General features: G+C 44.3%; 1 protein-coding gene across 4 annotated transcripts; it reads left to right on the top strand.

Moving 5' to 3' along the window:
• The first annotated feature begins 88 nt into the window (after positions 1-88).
• Positions 89-26,817, top strand: LOC130866967 (laminin subunit alpha-1-like). 4 transcript variants are annotated; one of them, XR_009056394.1, is made up of 5 exons: positions 89-227; positions 2,279-2,368; positions 5,029-5,191; positions 8,041-8,251; positions 23,890-26,817. XR_009056394.1 is itself a non-coding variant. In XM_057758644.1 (5 exons), the coding sequence occupies exons 3-5, from the start codon at positions 5,106-5,108 to the stop codon at positions 8,445-8,447; spliced, it is 360 nt and encodes a 119-aa protein (XP_057614627.1). In that variant the 5' UTR covers positions 89-227; positions 2,279-2,368; positions 5,029-5,105; the 3' UTR covers positions 8,448-9,351. The 4 variants fall into 4 exon arrangements, 1 of the variants encoding a protein (XP_057614627.1); XR_009056395.1 differs by lacking the exon at positions 23,890-26,817 and adding an exon at positions 11,422-16,321; XR_009056396.1 differs by lacking the exon at positions 23,890-26,817 and adding an exon at positions 9,358-10,612.
• The last annotated feature ends 168 nt before the right edge of the window (positions 26,818-26,985 follow it).

Raw genomic sequence — 26,985 nt, 5'->3', positions numbered from 1 at the left:
CTCTTTATAACACCGTGACTCAGTTGCTCAGTGTTCAAAGGCTATTTGCATTAGCTGTCGTTTTCTCCCCGTTTTCTCTTCAAGCCTGTGATGATGAGTGTGTGGGCGCCTTGCTGAATGACCTGGATACTATCGGCGACGCTGTTCTGTCTCTGAACCTCACTGGCGTTTCCTCTGCTCCATATGGGATCTTGTCAAGTCTGGAAAACACAACTAAATATTTCCAGGTAGGTACTAAGGATGTGGAGATGGTGAACAGAAACACCTGTCTCTGAGAGAGAAGGAGTATGGGGGTGGTCATTTGTCTGCCCTGCCTTTCGATCCCCCATGGGTGTCAAGTAACAGTCTTCATCGCAGACCTCACTGGGGTCTCTGGGGAGCTCTGATGGAGCTGCTTCATGGACACCTCCTTGTACTTTCTGCCCACGGATTTTGTCCCACTCTCTAGAAGTCGGCAACAGCCCTCCTTCCTCTTCGACAGACCTTTGGGTATTTGAGAAAGCTGTCCAGATACAAATACTAGGAGTAAATCTGTCCTGTATCCTCGTTAGTGCTGGTTTATGCCAAACATGAGTATTTTCTGTTACGTGTTGCTATTTTAACTGGAGTTCAAGGATATACAAATAGTCTTCCTCCTTAGAAGATGGTTTAAGTCTCAAAGGGTTAATCTTTTGTTTGTGTTTTATCAAAAGATCTGACCAAAAGGAGAGTAAAGTTAAGAAATTGAATCATAGGGGCTAGAGATGGCTCAGAGGTTAAGAGCATTGCCTGCTCTTCCAAAGGTCCTGAGTTCAATTCCCAGCAACCACATGGTGGCTCACAACCATCTGTAATGAGGTCTGGTGCCCTCTTCTGGCTAGCAGGCATACACACAGACAGAATATTGTATACATACATAATAAATAAATAAATATTAAAAAAAGAAATTGAATCATAGACAATACCTTCTCTGGAATGTTAATTTAATTGGAAAATATTGCTAAATTTTACTTTTTACCTTCACATTATAATTTAAAATAATCTATCCACCATGACATACAGTAAGACAATGGATGGTCATTACTAAAAAGTATTTTACAGAAAGAGGCGCTTCTTGTGCGTGCTCACCCCCAACACACTTACACTCAAACATACACACACTCACATTCACACACATTCATACACACTCACAAACACATACACTCACTTTCACACACTGATGCTCATACTCATACACACTCACATTCATGCACATTCAGACAGTCATTCACACTCACACTCTCAAACTCATATACACTCACATTGACACACTTATATTCACTCACTTATACTCACACGCACTCACATTCACACACTCACATTCAAACACGCACTCACACACATACTCACACACTGGTGCTGAGGAGGAGCTTATGGACTCCAGGAAATATTTTTATATTACTTTTTATCAAATAGCAAAATGTGCTTTTAAAAGATGGGTGATTCTGAATTCATTAAAATTCTATAAAAAGAAAGGAGAGATATTTTAATATCTATTCCAACCATCATCTACACAGTCAATACATGATTGTACTGCCAGTTAGGTCCCAGGGATAGTACTGTACTTTGAATTTATCAGATGAAGTGCATAGTTGGTTCAGACTGTAAGTAACCTTGAATGGTTTACTCTAATGTAGTCCATTCATCCATCCCCTTAACAATGCTTTGTGTTCATATCCAATACTCTCCGGAGGGCAGGAATGTGAACTGAATTGTTTCTATTTTTTACCAACAGAGTGAAATTGGACGAGGTACATACACTCTTCCTAAATAGTAATGCAGTTGTTTCATAGCACTGTGAAAGGTTTGCATAGCTAAACAAGAGGTTAGGATGTTGGGATGGATTAAGCACTTAGTTACAAATAATCTTAAAAATCTTTTCCTTATTGAATTCATTTTGATTTTCTTAGTAAGTGCTTTTTTGTGTATTGACAATTATAGCTAATATTTATAACTTTGACACTGAAACCAATCAGTATTTGGTTTATGATGCCATCTGATAGGAGTCTGCTTACTAGACCAGAGTTTAAATTTATGTCTGTCTGAGAGCAACCCAGAAGGTGATAGTAAGGAATAACATTGTTGTCATTGACAGTTGGTGAGGAATGAGTGAGCCCTTTTACTTTTAAGTAACTATTAAAAGCAATCACAATGTCTTTCCGTAAACCAAAAAGCATTTAGCCCATAATTCTCTAAAGAATGGAATATTTTAATGGGATACAGTAAACAATGTCATACTGCTTCTTTTTTTTATCCTTAGAGGTATTTATTAAAAAAAAATGCTAAGAAGATTTGGGCAGAAATCCAGCTTGAAGGTGTTGCAGAACAAACAGAAAACCTGCAAAAGGAGGTAAGTTCTTTGAAAACAAAAAAACCCAGCTCCCCTCCAGCCTCCCAGGGCAGCTCCCCAGAAGCCTTTTGGTTCCCACCAACCTCCCTGGGCAGCCCTGGGAGCCATCAGGTCTTCTCCAGCCTCCCAGGGCTGTTGGCTGCTTGTTCTTCCCTGCCACCCGGCTAGCTTAGACCCGAAATAATCACACAGAAACTGTATTAATTAAATCACTGTTTGGCCCATTATCTCTAACTTCTTATTGGTTAACTATTACATCTTAATTTAACCCATTTCTATTAATCTGTGCATCACCAAGAGGCCATGGCCTACCACCAAAGTTTCAGCCCGTCTGTTTCCTGAGGCTCCATGGCCTGGCCTGTCTCTGACTCTGTCCTTCTTCCTCCCAGCATTCAGTCTAGCTTTCCCTGCCTACCTAACTTCTGCCTTGCTATAGGTCCAAAGCAGTTTAGTTTCTTTATTCATTAATGGTAATCACAGCACACAGAGGGGACACCCACATCACAGGGCAGCTCTTGGGAGCCTTTGGGTTCCATCTGGTGGGTTCCAGGAGGCCCCAGATGTCAATCATCAAATGGTTCTAATCCCACAATCCTCTGTAGTGAAAAAGGGTCCTAAGCAGATCACAGTTGCCATGCATAGTAAGGAAGAAACGCGTGGTTCACTTAGCTGCTTGCCTTCTCTCCTTAACCTAAGGGGAACTAAAAGATTGTTGAGGTTTCCTCCTTTTCCTAAATCCAGTCATCGTGGAGTTTGTGAGGTGGAGTGGCTTTGGTACTTAGTGGTCCTTGACTTGCAGATTCAACAATCTAATGGTTTTAGGTCCTAACTAGAATTAGCTTGGTCTTCATGTCAGTAGGGAACTATTTATTTTGTTTACCTCATGGCAGGGTGTGAACCACCAAAACATCTTCTGATTTCTAGCGGGTGAGAGGGGCCTGTTATCAAATATATTTTATTATAGATTTTTCGATATGTTCAGACGTACACAGCCATGCATGCTGAAGAAAGTACTGTCTTGACGCCAGGAAATTTGAAACCAAAGATGATATGAGAGGAACTTGCATGTTTAAGTGAGGACTTTGGGTCCCTCAGCAATCAGATAGTGTCTAGAAAATAATCTGATTAAAATACTTTTTCTCTCATTGTGAAAGAAGCTTCTCTTTGGTGTTAAGGAGAAAATGCCTGCAGGCCCAATCCTGTTATTTTATAGTCTTTGATATTACAATCACAATCTTCTTTTGACTTATGAAATTACCGAAAAGAAATGACAGCTGAGGGCAGTTGTGTCAGCGTCGGGGCTGAGAGTTTTGTGGTCACGGCCTCACTCCCACTCCTAAGGAGGTGCTGGTGTGACCCCCATGTTACTGATCAGGCTGGAGGTGGACAGCTCTACTGGCTGAGAGATTCAGGCCTTACGCAGTCTTCCTGACAACTTGTTCTTGTCTCACAGGAGCTAAAACCTCCCAGGCAGTGAGGTTCCACTTCCGGTAGTCAGTGTGAGATCCTGCACTGCACATTGACATTCTGGTCTCCCATCTCAGAAAAGTACATGTTGTTAACTGTGCCAATATCGTGGCACATGCCTTGCTCATGTGTCTGCAGTAGTGCTGGTGTGAGCAGCCCACCACGCTGCCAGCTGTGTACAAGTCTAGCACACTTGTATGAAGTATAATCTGCTGCAGTGACAGTGACAGATGGTGCTGCTGCCAACCGAGGTGTTTACAGGATGGTATTTCCCCTGACGACAGTGTATCCCTGCTCTGCCACCAGGCTCATACATCCCTTATTCATTGAGTTCCTGGATTTTATCATATTCTCTGGAGCTTGCTGTGATCATACATGATTATATTCTTCATGACCCAAGGAGCAAAGCAGTGGGCTGCACATTAATGTGTGTGTTATATTTGCACACATAGAAGTACCATTTGGCTTAGGTGTAAGTACACAGTGCCTTTTAGTGTAAGGAAGCACACAGTGTATATGGATGACAACAGAGTATCTCCTAAGGAGTGCTTTCTCGTCACTCGGTGACACGTGACTGTGCTTGGGTGCTAATGTCTTAAGGCTTTCACAATTGGACACAAGCTTTGCTGGTCATCTAGACTGCTTGTAAAAATAAACCATCCTATCTCACAGTGAGCGTGTCTTAGGTGATTTCAGTATCCAGTCCATCAAATTTTAGCCTAGAAATATTTACCTTGGTTTGCATGATCGTGCATCTTTATGATCTGGATATATTTTGTCCCTTTAAAGAGGCAACAGCTTGTGTTCAGAAGCTCATATAATATTAAACCTCACTAACCTAGTCCTTCCTGCCCTGTCAGCTCACTAGAGTTTTAGCAAGCAGTCAGCAGGTGAATAAAGCAACGACAAGAACTGTCAATGGGACTCAAGCCCTGGCCACATTCATTGAGCAGCTGCATGCCAACATCAAAGGTTGTGTGGGAGGGGCTCTCCTTTGGGGACTTTGTGCTTTGTTGGTAGAAAGAGTCACGATCGCCTTATGAAGCACATGAATGGTGTTGGGCTGGGCTTCCTAATGCCAAGGGACTGGACCATCCAATAGCACGGGGACCCTGAAATGCCCGGGATCCCTACTATCTACATTGAAGAGACTTACTTAGTGACGTATCTTCTCGGTAATATCTTATCTGTAGACGTCACAGAAAAGGTGGCAGCGTTGAATGAGACCTCACATGGGGACATCCAGCCACCCATTTCTGCTCTTCAGAGCATGCACCAGAACATTTCTTCTCTGCTGGAACTTATAAAGAAAAGGAATTTCACAGAGTCGCACCAAAATGCTACCCTTGAACGCAAGTAAGTCCTGAGCACTGTTCAACCATCAACGAGAATCAGGCATTTGGTTGCTGGAAAGGGGAAATTTTGGGGAGAATGATCTTTGAGAATTAATATTGTAAGGGAGGAAAGAGGCCCAGCTGTCCAGGAAATGAAAAGATGAGTACCTGCCCCTCCATATACAGAAAACAGATCAGGGAAACCAGTATCGTCCATTTCTGCGTACTGTGCAGTAGGCTCTGTTTTCCTGTGACTTGTAGGTTAATTTCACCTACTGCAAACCAGAGAGCATAGTAAACTGTTATGTAGATCACACACAGGGTGGTCTGTCAAGAAGAATAATGGAGAACACCTACATGATCAGCTCCAGGATAGATGGCCACTGTCAGCATCACAGAGCTCGGTCCTGCAAGCCCTCATAGAACCGCACAGTGTGCAGCCCCAGAGAACGGTTGTTCGTAGACTCGGGAGCTTGCAGTTTCCTTCCTGGCCCCTTTCTAGCTTTTTCCACATGGTTGGTAGCTGGCACTGTCTTTCCGTCAGGTAGGTTGAGGATCATTTTAATCAGTTACACGAGACTCGCTCATGCTCTGTTCTTTCTAGTAGCATCGGAAGTGTTTGTGAATTTTGTTATTGTAAATTATCATGTGACAGATACCTTGGACAAGCATTTTCTGTTATTTTCCATATTTCTATGTGTTTCATATAGATATTTATACTACAAGTTCTTGCCCTCACTCTCCCCTTTCTTGTCCCATTCCCCCCCCTCCTTTTTCTTCTCCTTCCTCTCCTACTCTTCCTCCCCCTCCTCCTTCTCCTCTTTTTCTTTCTCCTTTGAGGCAGGGTCCCACTGTATCCCTGCTGGCCTAGAACTTAAAATTGTCTCATCTCAACCTCCTGAAAGCTGCGTTTACAGTATGTGTCTATGCAGACTCTGCCCTGCCTGTCTGGGTTTCAGGGCAGTAGATTACCAGAGTAGATAGTAGGACCAGATCATTTAGTCCCAGGATATGCATGTGGAGGCTCCCTAGTGCTCAGTTCCAGATCAGTTCCACAAGGATGCTAATGTAAGCACTGTGCGCTTTCCCCCAGCAACACACACATTAGGTTCATCATTCCTTTTTCCCTTGAACATATCTTTGGCCTGCTGCTTTGCTTGGGTGGAACTTAAAAGGAAAGGCTTGGTTGGATAGGTTTTGGGATGAGATCTCATGATGCAGTCACTCGAATGTTGGTTCAGAGACACCGGACAGGCCCCCAAGAAAACTGAACTGAATGCTGTGAAGGCAGCAAGATGCCAGAGCAGGTAACAAGACCACAGAGTGCCCAGCTATGTCGGCAAGAGTGACAGCTCTGTCTCCTGCTGCTGACCCACGTAGGACAGAATCCTTGCCTATGAAGGAGCTTAGTAAGACGTAGATTCCCGGGCTGGTCGTCCTAGAGATCCAGATCCACCTGTGGGAGTCCCCTTCCTCACACCACCCTTTGATCACTCAACGGACAGATGTGAACCCCACTTGCAAATGTGATAGCAGGATTTGGGGATACCCAGAGAGACAGTAGAGCCTTTGTGCCCACCAGAGCTTCTAGACCACTTAAGAAGAGTTCACTTTTTGAGAATGCATTTGAAACAAAGCAGGGAAGGCAGGGCCAGCCCCTCTCCCTCCCCACTGGCTGGGTTCTTTGGGACTGCCGGTTCTATAATTGTATCTCCCTTTCTGTTTGGAATACACTGTCAATCAGATTCTATACTTCTCTCTTCCATCTATAAATGGAGTTATGGCTCAGGGGGCCTTTATTTTAAACATTGGGGAGTTGAAAATGTATTTTCTAACCTTCACTTTCTAGTTTCTGAGATAATCCCTCTTCCAATGTCATAGGTTGTTGCAGGAATGACTTGTCATCATATTACTAATCATAGTTATTATAAAATCATGCTCCATGCATCAGTCTGTTAAATCAGCTTTGGCGCAAATGCCAGTCATTCACTCAGTGCCAGACCACTGCCATCTTCAGGGACTACTGCAGCTCCCAGGATTCCATGTTACTGCAGTTCCCAGGATTCTCAGCATTTATGGCTGAGAGTCTTTAAGGCTGTGCAGTTCAGATGAGGACAAGGAACTGCAGGGAAGTATGGGAAGGAGTGCGTGAGAGGTCATCTAGCCCTGTGGATGCTGAGGCATGCATGTGCAGCCCGTATATGGTGGTTCTGTTGAACTTGTCCATGTTGATGAGGATGACTGGCCAGGTCTCTTCCTCAAGAGGACACCAGATGTCATTACAGATGGTTGTGAGCCACCATATAGTTGCTAGGAATTGAACTCAGGACCTTTGGATGGTGGCTCAGATGGCTCCGCAGTTAAGAGCACTGTCTGCTCTTCCAGAGGTCCTGAGTTCGATTCCAGCTTTCACATGGTGGCTCACAAGCATCTGTAGTGGGATCTGATGCCCTCTTCTGGCCTGCAGGCATCCATGCAAGTACAGTAAGGGCCAGACCTTAATGTGCTCTGAACTCTGCGTATTTGACATGGCACTTACACATCCCTTCCCTCATCACACACACATGCACACGAAACATATAAAGAAAGAAAATTTGCTTCTAGTCTTCAGCAATCAGGATCCATGCTAAGCTTGGTCATTTACACTTACAATCGTAAAATGAAGGAAGCTGAGGCAGGAGAATTTTTTTGAGTTAAAGACCAGCCTAAGCAGTATAGTCAAGACCTGTCTGTCTAAATAAATAAAAAACAAAAAACCAAACAAGAAGTCACTCTATATTCCTAGAAGGAACTATGATCATTTGAATAATCTCTTATTGGGGTTTCAAGACCCAAGTTTTACTTCCTAAGTGGACCATTTATGTTTATCAGGGCTGCTAAAGAGTTATTGTCACGAATTCAGAAGAGGTTCCAAAAGCCCCAGGAAAAGCTGAAGGCATTGAAGGAGGCAGCCAGTGGCCTCCTTTCACACCACAGTGAACAACTGCAGGCGCCAAAGGAGCTCCTGACGGAAACTGAGAACAAGACCCAGGAGAGCAATGGCCTGCTGCTCCTCGTCAAGGCCAACCTGAGAGAGTTCAGCGTGAGTCATTCCTCCCTTGTTTTGACTCTCTTCCCCACCCTCGTGTCTCTCCCACCTTCTGTTTGAACCTGTGACCCCAAGTTTCCCATCCTTTCCGTGCTCATATGTGTCCCTTCTGCCCCTCTTCCTTAAGGTGTCCTGCCCTGTGCAATGTCTCCTCTCTAGTTTTCTGCTTTCTAGAGGTTCTCCACGTTAAACACGTGGAACTGAGGAGTCGGGGAAGCTAGGACATACACGTGGGAGAAAATATGCAGCGTTTGTCTTTTTGTCCCTTGGTTACTTCCCTCAGTACAAAATTTCAAGCTTCATTGACTTTCATACCAATCTCATGATGTCAGTTTTGTGTCTAGCGGGATGAAATTCCATTTGGTGTGTATGCTCTATTTTCTTTACCCGCTCATCTGTTGATGAGCAACATTACCATGGGACTGAGAACCCTGGGTGTTAACATGGAAAGAATGAAACTCAATCCCTACACCTTACACTGTACAAAACTCAATTCCAAATGGTAGGGTTCCCCCCTCTTTATGTTCAGATATACTCTCTATTCTGCTTTTGAATCTTTTCAGTAGCACATTGTTAATCCCCCACATCACAAATCTGTGAACTTTTATTTGCCAAAGGTGGTTGACTTATGTTTATTGTAATCTTTGATATAGTTGGGTTTAAATTTATCCTTATTTGATGATGATTTACTTGGTCTATTTTTTTGAGAATCCCTTGTCTAATTCCCCTTTCCTTACCTCTTCCTTTCTTGCATTTCCCCTTCATTCTTCTATTTAAGATGTATACATCTTGTGTAGATGTAGCAAATACTTTAAGACGTAAGGAAAATACTAAAATTTGTGACTTTGGAGTTAGTGTCTACTCTCTGTTCTAATTGATTCAAGAATTCTCCACATGATTTTCTCTTTCTTTTGCCTTCTTGTACTACTTTGTACTGGTCCAGCCAAGCCTTATGTTGAAGTACCGTGGAAGTTAGTGCCTTGATTTTTTTTGCTTCAGGTGATAAAATTTGCAATGTCTGCATATCTCTCATTGGACACACTAACTACTGCAGTACTAGGGATACAAATCGTTGCCTCTTTTTTTTTATTTTAAAGCAGATTCTCTACAGAACTCTGACCTGGAACTTACAATATAGACTAGCCTGGCCTCAAACTTACAGAGATCCCCCTATGTCTGTCTCTGGGCACTAACCACACCCAGCCAAATCACTTTATTAACTTTATAAAATATTCCTGTCCATTTTACATCCATTGTTATCTCTGATTAACTTTTCTATGTAGATGCAGTTGCTCCTTGAAGTGTCTGGTGAGAATTTTGTTCAAACCCAAGTTTATTGCTGTTTCAACTATATCTTTTCTCTCATTCAATACTCACTAAATGTTTTTTGTGCTGGTTAAATAATGATCATACAGTTACTTCAAAGTCATCCTTATCTTTTCACTGGTACCGCTGTTCCAAGAGTTTTAGTTCCTCTCCCCATTAAACTCCATGCTTCTCTTTCATGGTTTCATCTTTTGTGAATTGTGACTTTAGGATTTGTACTCCTGTTTTTATTTGAGAAACCTGCCAGCTTATTCTAATTCGTTCGCTTGCTTCGGTTGATTGCATCAAAAAGCCATGATGTAATTATATTTTTATTAAAATAAAACTGTTAAGAAAAAAAGCTATGGTTATACCCTTAGGTTTAATTGCATTTTTCTGATGATTAGGGATGCTGAATGCAGTTTTAAATATTTGTTGGCCTTTTGTAATTGTACATTGTCGTTTCTGTAGATGTTGACCGAGTCTTTGCTTGACCTTTCTAACTCAGTGACCTCATTCTCATCTGTCATTTCAGTTTTTATAAAATTAAGTCTCCCCTTACCTTTCTCATGTATATGTCAAGGTTTCTGCTATTTTAATCTAATAGTTTTCTCATGGGTTTAGGGTCATTTCTCTGAAATTTTACTCCCAATTGCATTATGCCATTAAAGATTCCTCAAAAAGTCTGGTTAGATAATTCTTTTTTCAAGGTCATGAACTGTTAATTTCGAAGAATGTGTCTTTAGTCACTGTGTTGCATTTGGTGTGGTCAGGGGACAAGAGAACATATTTAGTATTTTCATTTTTAATTAATTGCTACAGTTGGAATGCAAGTCATGGGCTTTTTTGTGACCTGTCATTCATCTGAATCATTGTACTTTCTGTATTTGACCTCCCTGCTCTTCTCCCCTGCAACCTCAGTGTACAACTTTCTCCCTGTAAGTAGTCTCTCCTCTGCTTTTGTGTGTGTGACCAAGTCTAGATTCTGCATATGAGGGAAAGTATGGGGCATTGTGTTTTCTTCTTTCTCTCTTTGCCCTCCCCCATTTATTCCCTTTCCTTCCTCATCATAATCTCTTTATTTCATATCTGCATATGTCCTACATATGGCCTCGCACACACACATAAATATGTGTCCATATATGACAGAAAATATGGTTCATATATTTCTGAGTCTGACTTGTGCTGCTTATGTTATCATTTTTATTTTTACATCAGATTTATCATGTTAATGAAAATCTCTATTTGTTTTCCTAAAGGTGCTATATTTCACCTTTTTTATGGCTAAATAAAACTCCACTGTGTGTATGGACCATATTCTCATCAAATTAATCTGCTGCTCATCTTGTGTATTGTGAGTGCCTCCCTTCCGTAGCAAAACCACCAGGTTACACTCTCACCAGTGTAAAAGAGCATGACACTTCTCTAGCATTTTTGTCATGTTGTTTTCCTGGTGACAGCCGGTCTTATGGGCAAGATGGCATCACGGTGTTGTTTAATTTGCATTTTCTTGATGGCTAAGGGTGTTGAACAGTTTCCATATACTGGCTGTCTGAAGTTCTACCTTTGAGAACAGTTCTATTTGTTCACCTGTTTACTGATTAGATGGGTTTTCATGTTTAATTCTTTGTGACCTTCTTTATTGCCTATGTTAATCCTCTACCACATATCCACTTGCAAAGATTTTCTCCCATTCTGTTGTTGTAAAAGGAGTGGCGGGCCGCTTCCTGCCGCCTGGCTCCCGGCTAGCTTTACCCAAAATAATTACATGGAAACTGTATTCATTTAAACACTGCCTGTCCCATTATATCTAGCCTCTTCCTGGCTAACTCTCACATCTTGCTTTAATCCATATCTAGTAATCTGTGTATCACCACGGGGTTGTGGCTTACCGGAAAGATTCTAACCTACGTCCATCTCGGAGAGGAGAGCCATGGGGTCTGCCACACTGCCTTCTACCCAGCATCCTGTTCTGTCTACTCCGCCCACCTAATTTTCTGCCCTATCAAAAGGCCAAGGCCTTTTATTTATTTAACCAATGAAATTAACACAAAACAGAAGACCCTTCTACATTATTCTGTCAGCCATCTCGCCACTCTGATGCTCGTCCCCTTTGCGGTGCAGAAACTCCTCGATTTCATTGGTCAGTCCTTAACAATTTTATGACCTATGAGAATGCAAAGTTAGAATGATCAGTTATCTCTAAATAGTCTATATTATCTATGTGATTTACTGATGAAATACATTGGAGGAATATTTTCTGACTGTTATACAGCCATGATTTGCTGTAGAGTAACATAGTATTCCCAGCACCAGAAGCTGTATGATACATGTAGTAACTACAGTCTCGTTATAGCTAGAAAGTCATAGATAAGATGACCGTTATAGTAAAACTTTGTGCATAGTCAAATGTGATTTTTGTACAGCTTTCATGTATCACAAAATTTTCTTCTTTTGGTCCCTTCTCAACTAGTGAAACAAGGTAACAATTATTATGTCAATGGGATGTATAAAAACATAGGGCAGAGTATGTTTGACTTGCATATACTATTTTATTAATTATAATTTAGAATATTGTGCCATAATATGGAAAATGTTCATAACACATTGAATGTGAGAACACAGGTCATAAAGCATGTACATTGAATGTGACAACATCTCTGTTAACAAACAATATCCAGCAAGATAGCCAGCCTTGGGTGATGGATGCTATATCAAAATATTTACAGGTCTACCTTGGTTAGATTATGGGCAAATATAATTCTCCGTGTGTTTGTATATTCTGAATTTGTATAATGATTGTTTATTGCCTTGTTTTAAAAATATTCTGTTGCAAAACTTTCAGTGTCAAAAAGGAAATTAAGGTCATCAGATTCGCAGCTTAAAAATTCACATAAAGGAAATACAAAAATATTGTGTGCTTCTGAGGAGGCGCTGCACTGTATACAGGGTTACCATGCTCCTATCTTGACCAAGACAGGTGACGGGACATGTACGCGCTCTGGATGGAGGTGTTCCATAGAGCTGTTGTCTGTTCAGCTACTTCTCTTAAATTCCTGATTCCTGGGGGGTGGGGGGGGTGCTCCTTGCTCCCAACACCTGCCAGGCAGCTACCACGTTGGGCGAGCTGCGGACCAGGGATGGAGGGGGACATCACTCGGAGAGCGGCCCCTTCTTCCCCAGGATCTGGGCTTCATTTGTGGACCTTCCCAAGCTTTAATTTGGGTTCCTCCTCTCCGCCACTAGTATCTTTTGCACCCACAGTGTACCGCAAGGGGATACCCAGTCATCACCACCATTGGGGGTCCTGCGGCCACCACGTTATTTGTTATTTTTAAAGCGCTCCGGTATTAGGTGTTTAACTAGTAATATAGCTTTGAGAATCGCCGAAACCTTGATGTGTGCCTGCCTGATGTTGTTTAACGTAGCCAACCTAGAGGAAGTGGGACAGATACCATGAGACCTTTTGTTTAATACCTTGAGTACTTCGGGTCCTATAAATGGAGGTTTGGGTGTTCAGTATTTAGGACGCTGAACCTTCCAGCTGCTGTAGAGAAAAGTGAGCTATGAAGCTGTGGGGACTCTATGAATCAGTCTCCTGAACTGCTGCAGTAGTGCAGTTCAGAGACTATTGACTTTTAAAACGAGCAACCGACTTAACAAAGAACACACAAACAACAAGATCAGGGAATGTTTAGGATACTTAAAAAGATAGACCCGTGTTCTAGGGAACAGCAAGATGACAACAGTGTCATGTGGAATGGGTTTCTTAAATCTTGAGGTTTACTGACAGGAAGTGCGCCCCTTAACCTGGAGGTGTAGCTGCCTCCTCAACTGTCAAAACTTTCTTTGACACAGGTAACTGTGCCAAGCAAGGGATCCCCACAGAGCCTCAGACAAACCTATCAGAGCGTCCAAGCGTACCTTCTGGCCTTTGGTTCGCTGTGATCATGTTCATGAAAGTGTTCATTAATTAATCATAAACAAGCTAATTCCTTAAAACCCTGATGTGCCAGGGAATGTCAGCTGTCTGTCCATGCATGCAAACTGTCTTCAAGTGAAAGTAAACATTTAGTCAAGCTTATTATTGTTAATAATTATTATTATTACCATTATTTTGGTCCAATTTGGTAATATTATTTCTGAGAACACTAAGTTATGTGCAGAAGCCAAATTAACCCAGCCTTTCCATATTGTGTTTGAGTGCACACAAACTCACTCTTCTGGATTAGGCATTCCAGTGTGGAGTCTTCCATTGAAATGAAGTTCGAAGCCCAGAGGAGGGAGAGTGAGGTGTGGAGTCTTGTGCATTATTCACAAGGATGTTTCCGTGCTGGGCCCAAATCACCACCCATGCGGGTTCTGGAGTCCATTAGGGCCTGTTCTAAAGCGCATTAACTAGATATTTACTAATGCTAATGATTCTGTTGGAGTCCCTCCAGTTTTGTGTTAAAAAATCCATTGCAGTTGAGTTTCAGTAAGAAGCCAAGGACATTAGTAGAAAAATTCTGTATGTCGAAATAATTTAGGGTTTGATGGCCAATCACTAAAATTTGGGGTAACTTCAGTATTGGCAAATGGGTATTATAGTTAATTGGGCTTCCTAGATTATTGAGATTTAGTGATGGGAAAACTCCTTTTGACTTTAACCCTTCTCACAAATGCCTTCTATGATTATGTGGCGATTACATGCAGGCTTCAGGTAATAGTACAGCTCTGTAAAGGAAACACGTCATGTCATGTGACTCAGAAGAGAGATCATACTGTGGTGTATTGTGGAAGAAATTATTGGCATTTTTAAGTGATTTTAATGTTGGGTGTGCACCAAGGCCAGGTGTTTATTGGGAACAGCACTACCGAACATATATCTTTCTCCTCTGCTTTTCTTCACACTCAGAGGCAGTGAACTCATTCTGATGACTGAACGAGTTTTTGAGGAGCTGAAGGCAATGGAATGAGAGTTTGTGCAGGGAGTGTGGTCTGTGTATCAGATGGGGTTCCTGGTGTTGCCAGTCTGAGCTCAGTGACCTTGGATAGGTCCCTTAACTTTTCTGAGTCTCAGTTTTCAATTTGTTGGCATTTAGTGAAATAACTATTCGATGTCTTGTGTGACGTGCAGTGTGGACTCAATAAATGTCTGCACCGTGTTGTCGTCACCAGGCACTAGACCATACTGGCGTGACTCTATAGAAAGCAAGAAAAAGAGAAGTGCTGACAGATTTGTACTATAGCATCCAGAAATCTAGGTAGAATTGGACCGAGCTGGGCCTGGCCATCTCTTGTCCCGCTCGACTTGGGCAACCAGTAATCCTCTTAAAGGCCTGCATTCTCGCCTCCACACATTTGTGTGCTTGCTGTGGAGATTGAGCAAGACAGAAAAACGTGATTTGATACATCTGCTGCATGGTGGACATCGGCACTGGAAGCTCTGGATAGTTCTTCTGATTTCTCTCTGTCCCTTCCTGTCCCCACCCCCCCCCATGGTGAGGTAGAAGAATAAATGGTTTATTCCCTTTGGACAGCCCAACAGTACCATGTATTCCCTTTCATTGGCATGCTCCGAGAGAGCCTCTTACCTATACATACCGACTCTATTTCCTTTTCTTAGCACAATTCAGGTATAGCTTTCATATATGGTGAAATGCCCATTATCATTGTTCAGTCATTTAAAAAAATCACTAATCATTTACCTAGAAATTTCACAATGCATATGATATGCAGTCAATGGTTATTCTTAACAGTAGTTCCGAATTCAAAAAGTAATGCTTAATTTGACACACATCATAGATGATGCTAAGTTGGTTACCATCTTCCCCAAACATAACTGATCTGAGATTACTATATTATAAAAGGTCAGATCAAACACATTGGGTTTCAAGCCATAGGGCGCTAAGTATGCCATCTGCTAGGCATACTCGTCCCATATAAGACGAGTGTGATTGAATTCTATGATCAACTGTCCATTTCACAGTGAGTGTTCACAGCTTCCTGGTCAGTGACGTCAGTGTGGTCACTATTTAGGAATCACTATTCTTGTCTAATACGAGTCCCTCCTGTTTCCCACTTAGGACTTTTAGGCTAGCTGAGCAGACAGGAGCTTCAATATTAGATAGCTGAACTCTGCTACAGCCTGTCTTTCCCATGGGTTCTTTTTCTTTTTCGAGACAGGGTTTCTCTGTAGCTCTGGAGCCTGTCCTGCAACTAGCTCTTGTAGACCAGTCTGGCCATGAACTCCCAGATAGCCCCCTGCAGCTGCCTCTGGAGGTTGGGATTAAAGGCCTGCTCCACCACCACCAGATTATTTTTTTCTAATGTAAGCACTTGTAAGTTTCCCTTTTAGGACTGTGATTAGTACACCCCAGAGGTTATTTTGCATTGAGCTTTCATTAATTTACAGGAAAACTTGGATATTCTCCTTACGTTATCTTGTGAACCACTCTTTATTTAGTAGTGTGTTATTTCTTCTGCCAAAATTGCCTAATTTCTAAACCTTCATTGTTCCTTATTTCATCACGGTCATCTAATAAAATTGTGAAGTCATTTGCATTTTTTAAAATATTTATTTATTTATTAAGTATACAATATTCTGTCTGTGTGTATCTCTGCAGGCCAGAAGAGGGCACCAGACCTCATTACAGATGGTTGTGAGCCACCATGTGGTTTCTGGATTTGAACTCAGGACCTTTGGAAGGGCAGGCAATGCTCTTAACCACTGAGCCATCTCTCCAGCCCGAGTCATTTGCATTTTTATTTGTGGAAAAAAAATAGGTTGTAAGCAGACCAAGGACAGAGTACTCTGTTTACCAAAGGGCAGGGTGTTCACTCACAGTGCTATCCCTGTCACCCAGAGACAGGACTGGAGGGACACACAGGAGTCCTGACTTCTGGAAGTTCCAGGGGGCAGTTTCAGCTTTTGCACTTGACCCCATTAAAAAGGGGCCTCTCCCTCCCTTTGGAGCATTCGCTTTCTCTGTAAATTCAAACCTACCAAGCAATTCCATAAACTGTGTCTTAAACCAACAAGGTCCCTGAGGACAGCTAGCATGGGCTCGCACACTCCCCAACCCTTCTGTACCAGGGGACCACAGGGAACCCACAGCAGCAGGTGGGCTGGGTCTGCATGGCACCCAGCAAGGCCGGCCCTCCCTCCAAGGGCCTCTGTGGTGGAGTGAGGCAGTGGAGGTCAGGGTATGAGAGAGGCAACAGGGGCCAAAGCAGGACCACCTAGGAGGTCACAGAGCAGGTCTAGGACAGAGGGAGGAAGGGAGGGCAGAGGCCTAGGAGTCCCAGTGGCAGTGGGGTTGTGCTGGGGTCCTGACTGCCAGGATACCTTTCCATCTGAGCTGTAACAGACTTAGCCCACTGGGGGTTGTGATAACACTGGGCAGGATGCCCTGGGAGGTAGAGGAAGCTGGCTTGGTCAGTCATTGAGAACAAGACTGTCAGCAGCACTCACTCCTCTGAGGTCTCCATTCCATTTCCTACCTCCTGCTTCCCGCCCTGGTTGTGTTCCTCCCTTGACTGCCCTTCATTGATGATCAGTTATAGTGAATGTTTTGTTTGTGTTTTAAAAAATAAAGCTTGCCCAGAGATCAGAGCTCAGAGCCACCAGAGGCCAGGCAGTGATGGCTCACACCTTTAATCTCATTACTTGGGAGTCCATGCCCTTAAATCCATTACTTGGGTGTCTCCTGCCTTTAAATCCAGCACTAGGGAGGTGGAGATGGGAAGGGATGTGGCTGGGCAGAGAGAGAAATAGAAGGAGGGAGGAGACAAGAGCTCACTGCAGTCTGAGGCTTGGTGGAGACAGATGCAGTCTGTAATGCAGGATCATTCTGCAATGCAGGACAGGATCCCCTTCTTTTCTGAGCATAAGAACTCTCTAGGGCTTGGCCCCTTACTTCCCTCATCCTCAGCATTAACCCCTATATCTGACTCTGGGTTTTTATTATTAAGAACAACTAGAATTCGTGTTACAGTAAATGGTAAGGATATGTGAGTCAAATAACGCTTCTCCACCCCAAGTTACTTTTCTTGGTGATGTTTGTGACATTAATGCAAAGTAACCTAGGACAGAGATGTGCTTGACCATTGGTCCTGCTCAGAGGCAGGGGATACTCTGGTGACAGAGAATGAAGGAGAAAGGGAGGCTGAGAGACAGGCCCCATTTGAGAAAGGCAGTTGGGGGGCAGAACTGTGGGGGATGGGCAAGTCCTAACTGCCACAAGCTGGGGTTGAACTCACTTTATGTGACCACTTCTGCATAGGTGTTCCTCATATAGGGGGCTCTATCTCCTCATGGCATTTCTAGTTTCTATACACATCTCAAATGCATGAAGGTAATTTCATGTCATTTCTGACTTTAGGAAGGAGGTTTCAGAGGGGATGGGCAATAATAAACCTACCGAGCTTGGATGCCTATGAACCACAGCAATGACCAGCACGGTCAGCTATCTAGCTCCTCAGGGAGTTCCTGAAATGAGCTTTGCTAAGCTGAAACTAGGGCTGGAACTGGCATCATGGGCTGCAGCTGCCCTTGATTCTCCAAAGCCGAGCCACGCTCAGGGGGCAGAGCTAGAAGTGGGGCTCTTCTTCTGGGGACTACACAGAGGCATGGAGGTGTCCGGACATCAGGCGGGTGATGTTGTTGAAAAGGCTGGGTGTTGAAAAGGCCAGAAGTGGGGTCACTCACTGGCTTTTCGTTACAGGTGAAGACCAGATATATGAAGGAGCTACCAGAGAAGGTGGAGGTGCATGGCTAGCCCCTCATGTACCAATTCTTTGAATGTTAGTTATGACCTCATAATCTCATCCATCCATCTTGTCTGCAGCACCCATGGGGAAGGAGCATGTCTACAATTACAGGGTCTGGGGGTTTGGGCTCACTAGGGATGTTTCCTTCAGGGTTCTTCACCCGTGGATGTTGCTGAATATCTCTAATGGTGGGTCTCCTATTTAGGGCAACTGTTCAAATTTGGTTAATGAGAAATTTAGGTTGCCCAGAGATGTGAACTGGGATGTTATATGTGCCATTGCTTGTATTCTTTTCGGTCTCTTTCAGGGGCTTCCTCTGAAGGGGTGGGTACCCTGTGGTAATAAAATAGAGCAGTACAAACAGAGTCCAGACATCTGCCTTCCTCCCATGGTAGCCTTCCCTAGGAACCAGTTCTGGGGCATCGCAGCACTTGTTCTCACAGCGCCCTTCTGGCACAGTGCCAGCTCCACACCTGGTAGCAAGGCCAGAGTCTCCCAGCTTCACATTGCCCAATGCATCTAATCTAACAGCATGTTCTGGGACTTCCGGTCTCGCTGAGCCAAGTCATGGTCATGGGCAGCACTTTACGGCTGACGCTAGCTGCCCAAATATTTCCTGCACCTTTTCCTCATGCAGCTTGCCTTCTTCCAATATTTGCTCCTTCATATTTCCTCCCGACACATACTCCATCAATATAAAAGTATAATTTTCTGCATTTAAAATTAGAAGAGGCGAATGATGTGTGGATGTTGCACAGTTTCCGGTACCGCCATCTCTGATATAATTAGACCAGGTGCTTCTTCAGATTTTCGAAAACTCCCTGATTCTATCATCCAGGCTCTACACGTCTGCCATCCTCCCATCGTATTCTTCTCTCTGAAGCAGTTCTGGGGCATTGCTGCTCTTGGTCCCACAGCTCCCTTGCAGCTCGGGGCCAGCTCCACACCTGGTGGCTAGGCCACAGTCTCTCAGCTTCACATTGACCTCTGCGTCTAGCTTGAGGCCTTGGTGGACGATTCAAGGTCCTGGCAAATCTTGATGGCTGAAACTAGGTGCCTGAATATTTTGTGCACCTTTCCTTCCTGCAGTGTGCCTTCTCCCACTACAAGCTGGTACAAGGCTCCCCGCTGGGGTGTGTTCAGTCATAAAGAAGGAATGCACGGTTGGTGCTGTCGTGGAAGAGGCTAGTAACGTTCTGATTTTGCACTATTTACCCTATCGCCATCTCTGTAGGGATGAGCTAAAGGTGCTGCTTTATAATTTCTACAGCTGTTATGCCACCTAGGTACCGGTGAGGACACGACAGGCCATTTGTAGAGAGCCATGTGCACCCTAGCCGATGGTACATAGCACCTCGAACTGACTGTTCAGTCCCCTCTTTCAGGCAGGGGGTCAGACATGGGGCTAGGTGGTCACCGTGCTCCTATCCGGTCAGGTTGAGGAGACGCCTCGGCTCAGCAACCATAATACTTGATAGGAAGGTCCCCGAAACCAGGGTGTTTCCCAGTAGCAAGGACATTGCTCCTGGTAGTTTGCCAAATCTCACACGAAGCCCAAGCACAGATGAACACGGGGAAGCTGGGAATGTACTTTCTGGGATAACAGAAATAAAAGAAAGAAAAAAAAGCAGGGAGACGCTCTTGACACTGTGACACGTCATCAGACAGATGCTCATCTGTGAGCCCAGATCCCCAGATTTCTCCCATTTAAAAAACAACCAGTGATCTGAAAAGACAGGACCTCCGCCCAGGTGGCCCTTTGCCAAGTCCCATCTTCAGAGGGATTCTAGGTCTAGGCATTGAAAGGAATGACCTGTGTCACAGGGCACAGTGGCAGGGGGAGGAAGAGAGAGGCCGGCACCCATTTACCTCCACACTAGAGATGGTGGTGACGATGCAGGTGAGGATTTCTGACCTAGCGATGATGGCCTCCTGTCCTGCACACAGAGACCATGGCCTGCCAGGGGTCCACCTGCACCAGGAGGCTGAGGGAGAAATGAGAGGGTGGAAAACCATGGGATGAGAAGGACGGTGATTCCCAAGAACCCTGAACATAAGCCAGCCCACACCTTCCTGAGGCCCTGACAATGAACAGATGGATCCTGAAGGAAGATGAGGGCACAGACAAAGGGAAGAATTATCCACACAGTGAGTCACAGGGGACAGAGTGCTCAGAAGGAGAGGACAGCAGAGAGACCGCACAGATGGCGTGGGAATATAGGCCCTCCCCATGTTCCTGGATTAGCAAGGCTTACCCTAGGATCAGGCAATGGTCATTCAGAGAAGACAAGGTAACTGAAGATGGAAGAAGAGAACACTAAAGTTAAAAGATGTTCACGAGGTCTTCACTGGTGAGAGACGCAGCTGATGCAGATCTAGGTGTCCTGTCTGGCGCAGCTCTTCGCATCATGGAAGTCTAGCTGATCAATGCACTATGTCAGTGGGTTGTTTGCCCCCACAAAACATCTCCTATGGAGAAGGGAGCTGGGACCCACAACTTAAAGAGTGTGCTTATTTTTAATGCAGCAACAGAGTCTCCACAGGCAATCCCTGGTTGCACTTATCAGTGCCCTGAAACACCCAATGTTGTGAGCCAAAGATGGTCCAGGTGGCAAGGGCACGTTTTGTCTGCAGCTGACACATGGGGCGGACGCAGCCTTAGTCAGTGGGGCATGGCTAGAAGTGGGGGATCTTCTTCTGGGAACACCATAGAGGCATGGGGGCCCTTCTGGCCATCATCTGCCCTGATAGGCCAAAGGTGGGCTCACTGGCGCTTTGTTCCAGGTAACGACCAGTTGTTGGAGGTACCAGAAATGGTGGAGAGGCAGGGTCTGTCCACGTGGCTGAGGTGGTGGAGTGAAGCCTGTGGTCTGCCCGTTCTTTTAATATTAAATACATCCCCCATTATTTTGTCACATTTCCTGTTCCTCAGGGACTCAAAGATGATGTTTCTTGGAAAGCCATGATTAATTAGGTTTCTATAATTTTGGATCTGGATGTTTATTTTAGGACTCTTGACCCATGGGTTCTGGATGATGGTTTCGATGAAGGGTTTCCTCTCTGGGGCAACTGTTAGAATTTGATGAATTAGTTTTTCTACATGTGCAGACATGTCATCTGGGATGTCATAGTTGCCAATGACAATGTTTTCCTCAACTTCTTTCAGGGTGCTTCCTCTGAAAGGGTGGTACCCAGTGGTAGCAAAATACAGAACCACTCCAAGGCTCTACACGTCTGCCTTCCTTCCTTCCATCATATTCTTAGTACCAGAACTGGGCGTTATAGATTTTGGTTCCAAACGCCCTTTTAGCACAGTGCCAGCTGCACATCTGGTAGCAAGGCCACAGTCCAAGTTTTATTTTGTTCTTTGCATCTAGCAGATGTTATCAGGTTTTAGGTCTCTATGGACGATGTTTTGGTCATGGCAATACTTTAAGGCTGAAACTAGCTGTCCAAATGTTGTTCTTGCCTTTTCTTCGGGAAGCCTGCCTTCCAATATTTGTTCTTTCAGAGTTCCTCCCTGTGCATACTCCTGTACCAAAAACGTAAATTTCTTTCCATTTAAAATCTCAAAGAGATGAATTATATGTGGGTGGGAAAGTTTTTTTGAGGACTTCAATTTCGAGGAGACGAAAATGTTTCCTTTCCATCATTTTTATTGCCACGGGCATTTGAATGCATCAGTGCACCGCCAATAAAACAGTGCCAAATCCACGCTTGCCGATGGGGCACACCCCATGAAATTGGCTGTGTAGGTCTTCATACTTTGAACAGACGTCCATGAACCCCGTTGTTCACTGCCCTCCTTTCCAGAAAGGTCTTGCCATATCTCAGATAAACAGCTTCAGTTATTGTGCCAGTGATGTGGTCCCACAGGTCACTGAAATCAGCTTCCTAATCTTTTGGGACAGAAATGTAGCCCAGCCTAGAGCCTTTTATATACAGGATACTCGTTCTTCAATCTCAGTCACTATTTTTGAGGTAAAAGCTTGAAATGTTCCAATCACAGCAGGCTATAGCCTGTAGTGATTGTCTCCATGTTGGGCCACAGGCACCTTTCCCCTACTTATGAAAATGCAACTAGCATCCCCCTGCTTACGTGGAACAAAGAGACAGACATATGCTTATTTGTTTAGAAATTCCAACCAGCATAGTGGCAGTGGTCTTTGTAGCTGGATCCTGAGAACCTCAAACCGTGTCTGGCTTCTTAAGAATGGGTGCAGTTTGAACAGGCGTCCTACAAAGAGACAGAGTCATTAGCAGATTCTGTCAAGGCCATGTTTACAGTCTTCCATTCTTGGGGCCAGGGGAATAAAGGGCGTGGGCATGGGGAACTCTTGGACACTCTGTCCTAAACCTGTTAGTCCTGGTCCTGGTCCAGGGGCTACTGTTGTGGAGGAAGGGGGCACTTTAGGTGCGAATGCTCAGAAAGTAGGAGATGGTCTCCTGGGGTCTCTTGGGCATGGGGTTGCTTTCTTCTTTAGGACGCAGTGGTAGTTGGAAGAAGAGGACTCTAGGCTGTTTTTGTGCCTGTTCACCTCATGGCGTCCTGGGCAACCACTGTGGCAACTCAGCTCCTTATAAATAGGAGATCTGATTTCTCTCTTGTGATCCTGAGTGTTGATTGGCCTTCTTGACCAGTGACCAGGGACTACCAGGACAGCTTCTAGAGCACGGTTGTCCCCTCTCATATGCTTCTCGAGTCATCTCGAGTCAATTATATCTCCAGACAGGATCTTGCCTCTGAACCAGATTTTAATCTCTTGCTGTCTTTGAGACAAACATAAACTAGTTCATAAGGAGGGTGGGAACTGAGAGACCAAAGTAAAACGTCCACTCTGTCCCGACTCATCTTCCCAATCGTGAGCACACCTCCTCCTCCTGAAGGAAGGGACTAGGGCACTCCATGGCAGTGGGGCCAGCATTCATGTGCTTGCTGTCCTGCACCATGACCAACAGCATCTTAGGGAGGAAAGGGTTTATTTAGCTTGTATATCCCAATCAAAGCCCATCATCGAGGAAAGTCAGGGTAAGGACTCAAGCAGGAGCAGAGGCAAGAGCCCTGGGGTAAAGTTAGCTTGCTCAGCTTGGTTTCTCATATGAAACAGGACCCCCCCCCCCTGCAGCGAGCTGGTAGAGCCTCATCAGTGATGAAGGAAGTGGTCCACGGACGTCATCACAGGACGAAGTGATGGAGCCAATTTCTTACTGAGTTTCCCCTCCCCTGTGTCTCATTTGTGTAAAGTTGGCAGAGCCAACCAGTACTCCTGCCCTCTCTGTCAGAGACCACTTCCTTCCTGTTCTGCATTCTGAGAAGGGGCAGTGACTCTGAGAAGTTGGCGTCTCCAGGACAAGACGTATTTATTATCCGCAGCGTGTCTGTCAGCTACCTCGTTCCTGGCAGGAGCTGACTCAGCTTGACTCTGCAGGTTTCCCAGATCTTCCTCCTGTGTCCTCCCCTACCTCGTTAAGCCCTTCTGTTTCTTGGCCTGAGTGATTTTTTTTTTTTAATTTCTTCTCTTTAAATGCACCTTGGATTCCAAGACCTAAATCTACTCTGGTTACTATGACAGGCTCTAGGTTTGCTTAAGAGGCAGATACCTGGAGCACATATCTGAGGGCGTTTCTGGAAGAGGTGTCTCTGAGTTCTTAAGACCCGCCCTGAAGATTATGTGTGGAACAGTTCCTCAGGCTGCATCGCCAGCAGTGAACATCTGAGAAAACTACTGGAACCTCAGCAGTCAGCTGTCTGGGACTCCTGATTGTGACACACAGTGTGACCAGTTGCTGTCACTGAAACCTCAGCAGTCAGCTGTCTGGGACTCCTGATTGTGACACACAGTGTGACCAGTTGCTGTCACTGAAACCTCAGCAGTAGCTGTCTGGGACTCCTGATTGTGACACACAGTGTGACCAGTTGCTCTCCCTGGAACCTCAGCAGTCAGCTGTCTGGGACTCCTGTGACACAGTGTGACCAGTTGCTCTCTCTCCTTTGCCCTGCTTTCCCCACCATAATGTACTGTGCCAACAAAGTCTGAGCCAGAGCAAACCTCCTTCTTGGGTTGCTTTTCTTAGGTGTCTTCTCATAGCAAGAAGAAAAGTAAGTCCCAGATGTCCCCATCAAAGCTGAAGATGTGCTTTCGTCCTTCCTTTCCCTTTTCCAAGTCACAAAGGGATCACCAAAGCCTCCCTAACTGTGGACAGAACCTCACCCTTTGAGACCACACACATTTCCCCCGATTTTCCCTCCCTCTCCTTGTACTGACCCGGAGGCAAGTCTGCTGCAGACCCTTACATAGATCTACACAGATGTGGCTGAGCAGAGAGAGAAATTTAAGGAGGGAGGAGACAAGAGCTCACTGCAGTCTGAGGCTTGGTGGAGACAGATGCAGTCTGTAATGCAGGATCATTCTGTAATGCAGGACAGGATCCCCTTCCTTTCTGAGCATAAGAACTCTCTAGGGCTTGGCCCCTTACTTCCCTCATCCTCAGCATTAACCCCTATATCTGACTCTGGGTTTTTATTAAGAACAACTAGAATTTGTGTTACAGTAAATGGTAAGGATATGTGAGTCAAATAACCCATCTCCACCCCAAGTTACTTTTCTTGGTGATGTTTGTGACATTAATGCAAAGTAACCTAGGACAGACATGTGCTTGACCATTGGTCCTGCTCAGAGGCAGGGGATACTCTGGTGACAGAGAATGAAGGAGAAAGGGAGGCTGAGAGACAGGCCCCATTTGAGAAAGGCAGTTGGGGGGCAGAACTGTGGGGGATGGGCAAGTCCTAACTGCCACAAGCTGGGGTTGAACTCACTTTATGTGACCGCTTCTGCAGAGGTGGTCCTCATATAGGGGGCTCTATCTCTTCATGGCATTTCTAGTTTCTATACACATCTCAAAAGCATGAAGATAATTTCCTTTGCTAGTCTGGGGGTTTCTTGAAGAATTTGGCACTGTAGCACACTGACTGCATTTGGGGAGAGGCAGGGAGGGGAGCAGAGGGAAATGTAGAGGTCAATAACAAAGTTAAAAGTTGTTTTTGTATAGGATCTTTACCTCATTTTTTAGTTATATTTCTAGATCATAAGCTTTACTAAAGCTATTGTCCATGGGATGTTCAAATGATCACTTTCTCTGCATGCTTGTTGTTATAGGTATAAAAGTACTAATGATTTTTGTTAGTTGATTTCATCTTCTGGATACCCTTCTGGATGCATTAATAATTTCTAAGGGTTTTAGTTTTCAATTTATGTATAATATAATATCATCTACAAATATAGATGGTACAAAATTCTTCTTTTGCTGCTTGGATCCCTTTAATTTGTTCATCTTCCATGACTGTTTCTCAGGCTCCAAGCAATATGCTGAAAATGAATGGGATTAGTGGGCAGCTCTGTCTCTTTACAGATTTCAATGGAATTAATTGCTTTGAGTTTTGCTCCATTTAGAATGACATTGTCTGAGTTTGTCATCTAAAAACCTTTATGATGTTAAAATATGACGACCCCTATATTACTACTCTCTTTGGGTCACTTATCATGAATCATCAGATTTGTCAAAGGGCTTTCCTTTCTCAGTAGAAAATATTGTGTAATATTCACCTTTCAACTAATTTCTGTAATTTTTACATGTATAAATTTAAGTATGTAAACTTACATTTCCTGGGAAAAACCAAAATGTTTATGGTAGATAATCATTTTGATGTATGCCTTCCTTCAGTTTGCAAGTATTTTGCTGAAAATTTTGCACCTATGATTTTATGTCTTTAAGGATATTGGCTTATATTTTCCATTTTTCTTGTAATTTTTATCTTGCTAGGGTAGTGGAATTTTACTGGCATCATAGAAGGAACTTGGAGTGTCCTGCTGTCCAGCATGGGTAGGCTGGTAGGGCCTCCACAGCCACCCACAGGGATGATCCCCAGGTCAAGGGTTCCACTGTAGTTGAGGACATGAGCACAATAGTAGTGAGGTGCATTCCTGGGGATTCTTTAAGACTGGGTTCAGGCTGAACTCCCAGTAGTTAAAGGGAAAGAAATTTCTGGAAGCTGGGGTCACAGTCTGAAGAGGACAGGGACCCGTGCACTGAAATGCTGTCTGTCAGAACTGGGGGACAAGTGGGGTGAGCACAAAGCCTGTCCACACTCAGAAGAAGCCTGCCGGAGGGAAAAATACATTGTCTGACTCTGCAAAACTAGCTTGGCCTTTCTCTCCATGGGGAATCCACTGGCTAAAATCACCCAGAAAGACTCCCGAAAGGCAGAAAATTATCAAGTGTCTTGAAAGCACTTTCCCTTCCTTGATGTGTTCTGGTCTTCAACCGCGTAGGGATTGCTCAGGGACTAGAGGAAAATGCCTCGAAGCTAGAAGGCATCAGGTAACAGAGTGGGCTCCTGGTGAGGACCCTTCCTGCTCTGCAGGGGCTGTTTCTTGGTCCTCCTAAGACAGGGACTTCTTTCTAGCTGCACTGAAGTGCCTGCTCAAAACCTTGCCCTCGGGCTGGAGAGATGGCTCAGAGGTTAAGAGCACTGGCTGCTCTTCCAGAGGTCCTGAGTTCAATTCCCAGCAACCACATGGTGGCTCACAACCATCTGTAATGAGATCTAGTGCCCTCTTCTGACATGCAGGCAGAAAACTATACATAATAAATTTAAAAACAAAAACAAA

This window comes from Chionomys nivalis, chromosome 26 (assembly GCF_950005125.1).
Source record: "Chionomys nivalis chromosome 26, mChiNiv1.1, whole genome shotgun sequence".
Classification (NCBI taxonomy): domain Eukaryota; kingdom Metazoa; phylum Chordata; class Mammalia; order Rodentia; family Cricetidae; genus Chionomys; species Chionomys nivalis.
This window is presented reverse-complemented; position numbering and strand designations above follow the sequence as displayed.

Coding starts and splice junctions, on each gene's coding strand:
- LOC130866967 (XM_057758644.1), top strand. CDS start 5,106: ATGCACCAGAACATTTCTTCTCTGCTGGAACTTATAAAGAAAAGGAAT. Junction 5,192..8,040: donor AATGCTACCCTTGAACGCAA/GTAAGTCCTGAG, acceptor TATGTTTATCAG/GGCTGCTAAAGAGTTATTGT. Junction 8,252..8,384: donor CCAACCTGAGAGAGTTCAGC/GTGAGTCATTCC, acceptor CTCTTCCTTAAG/GTGTCCTGCCCTGTGCAATG.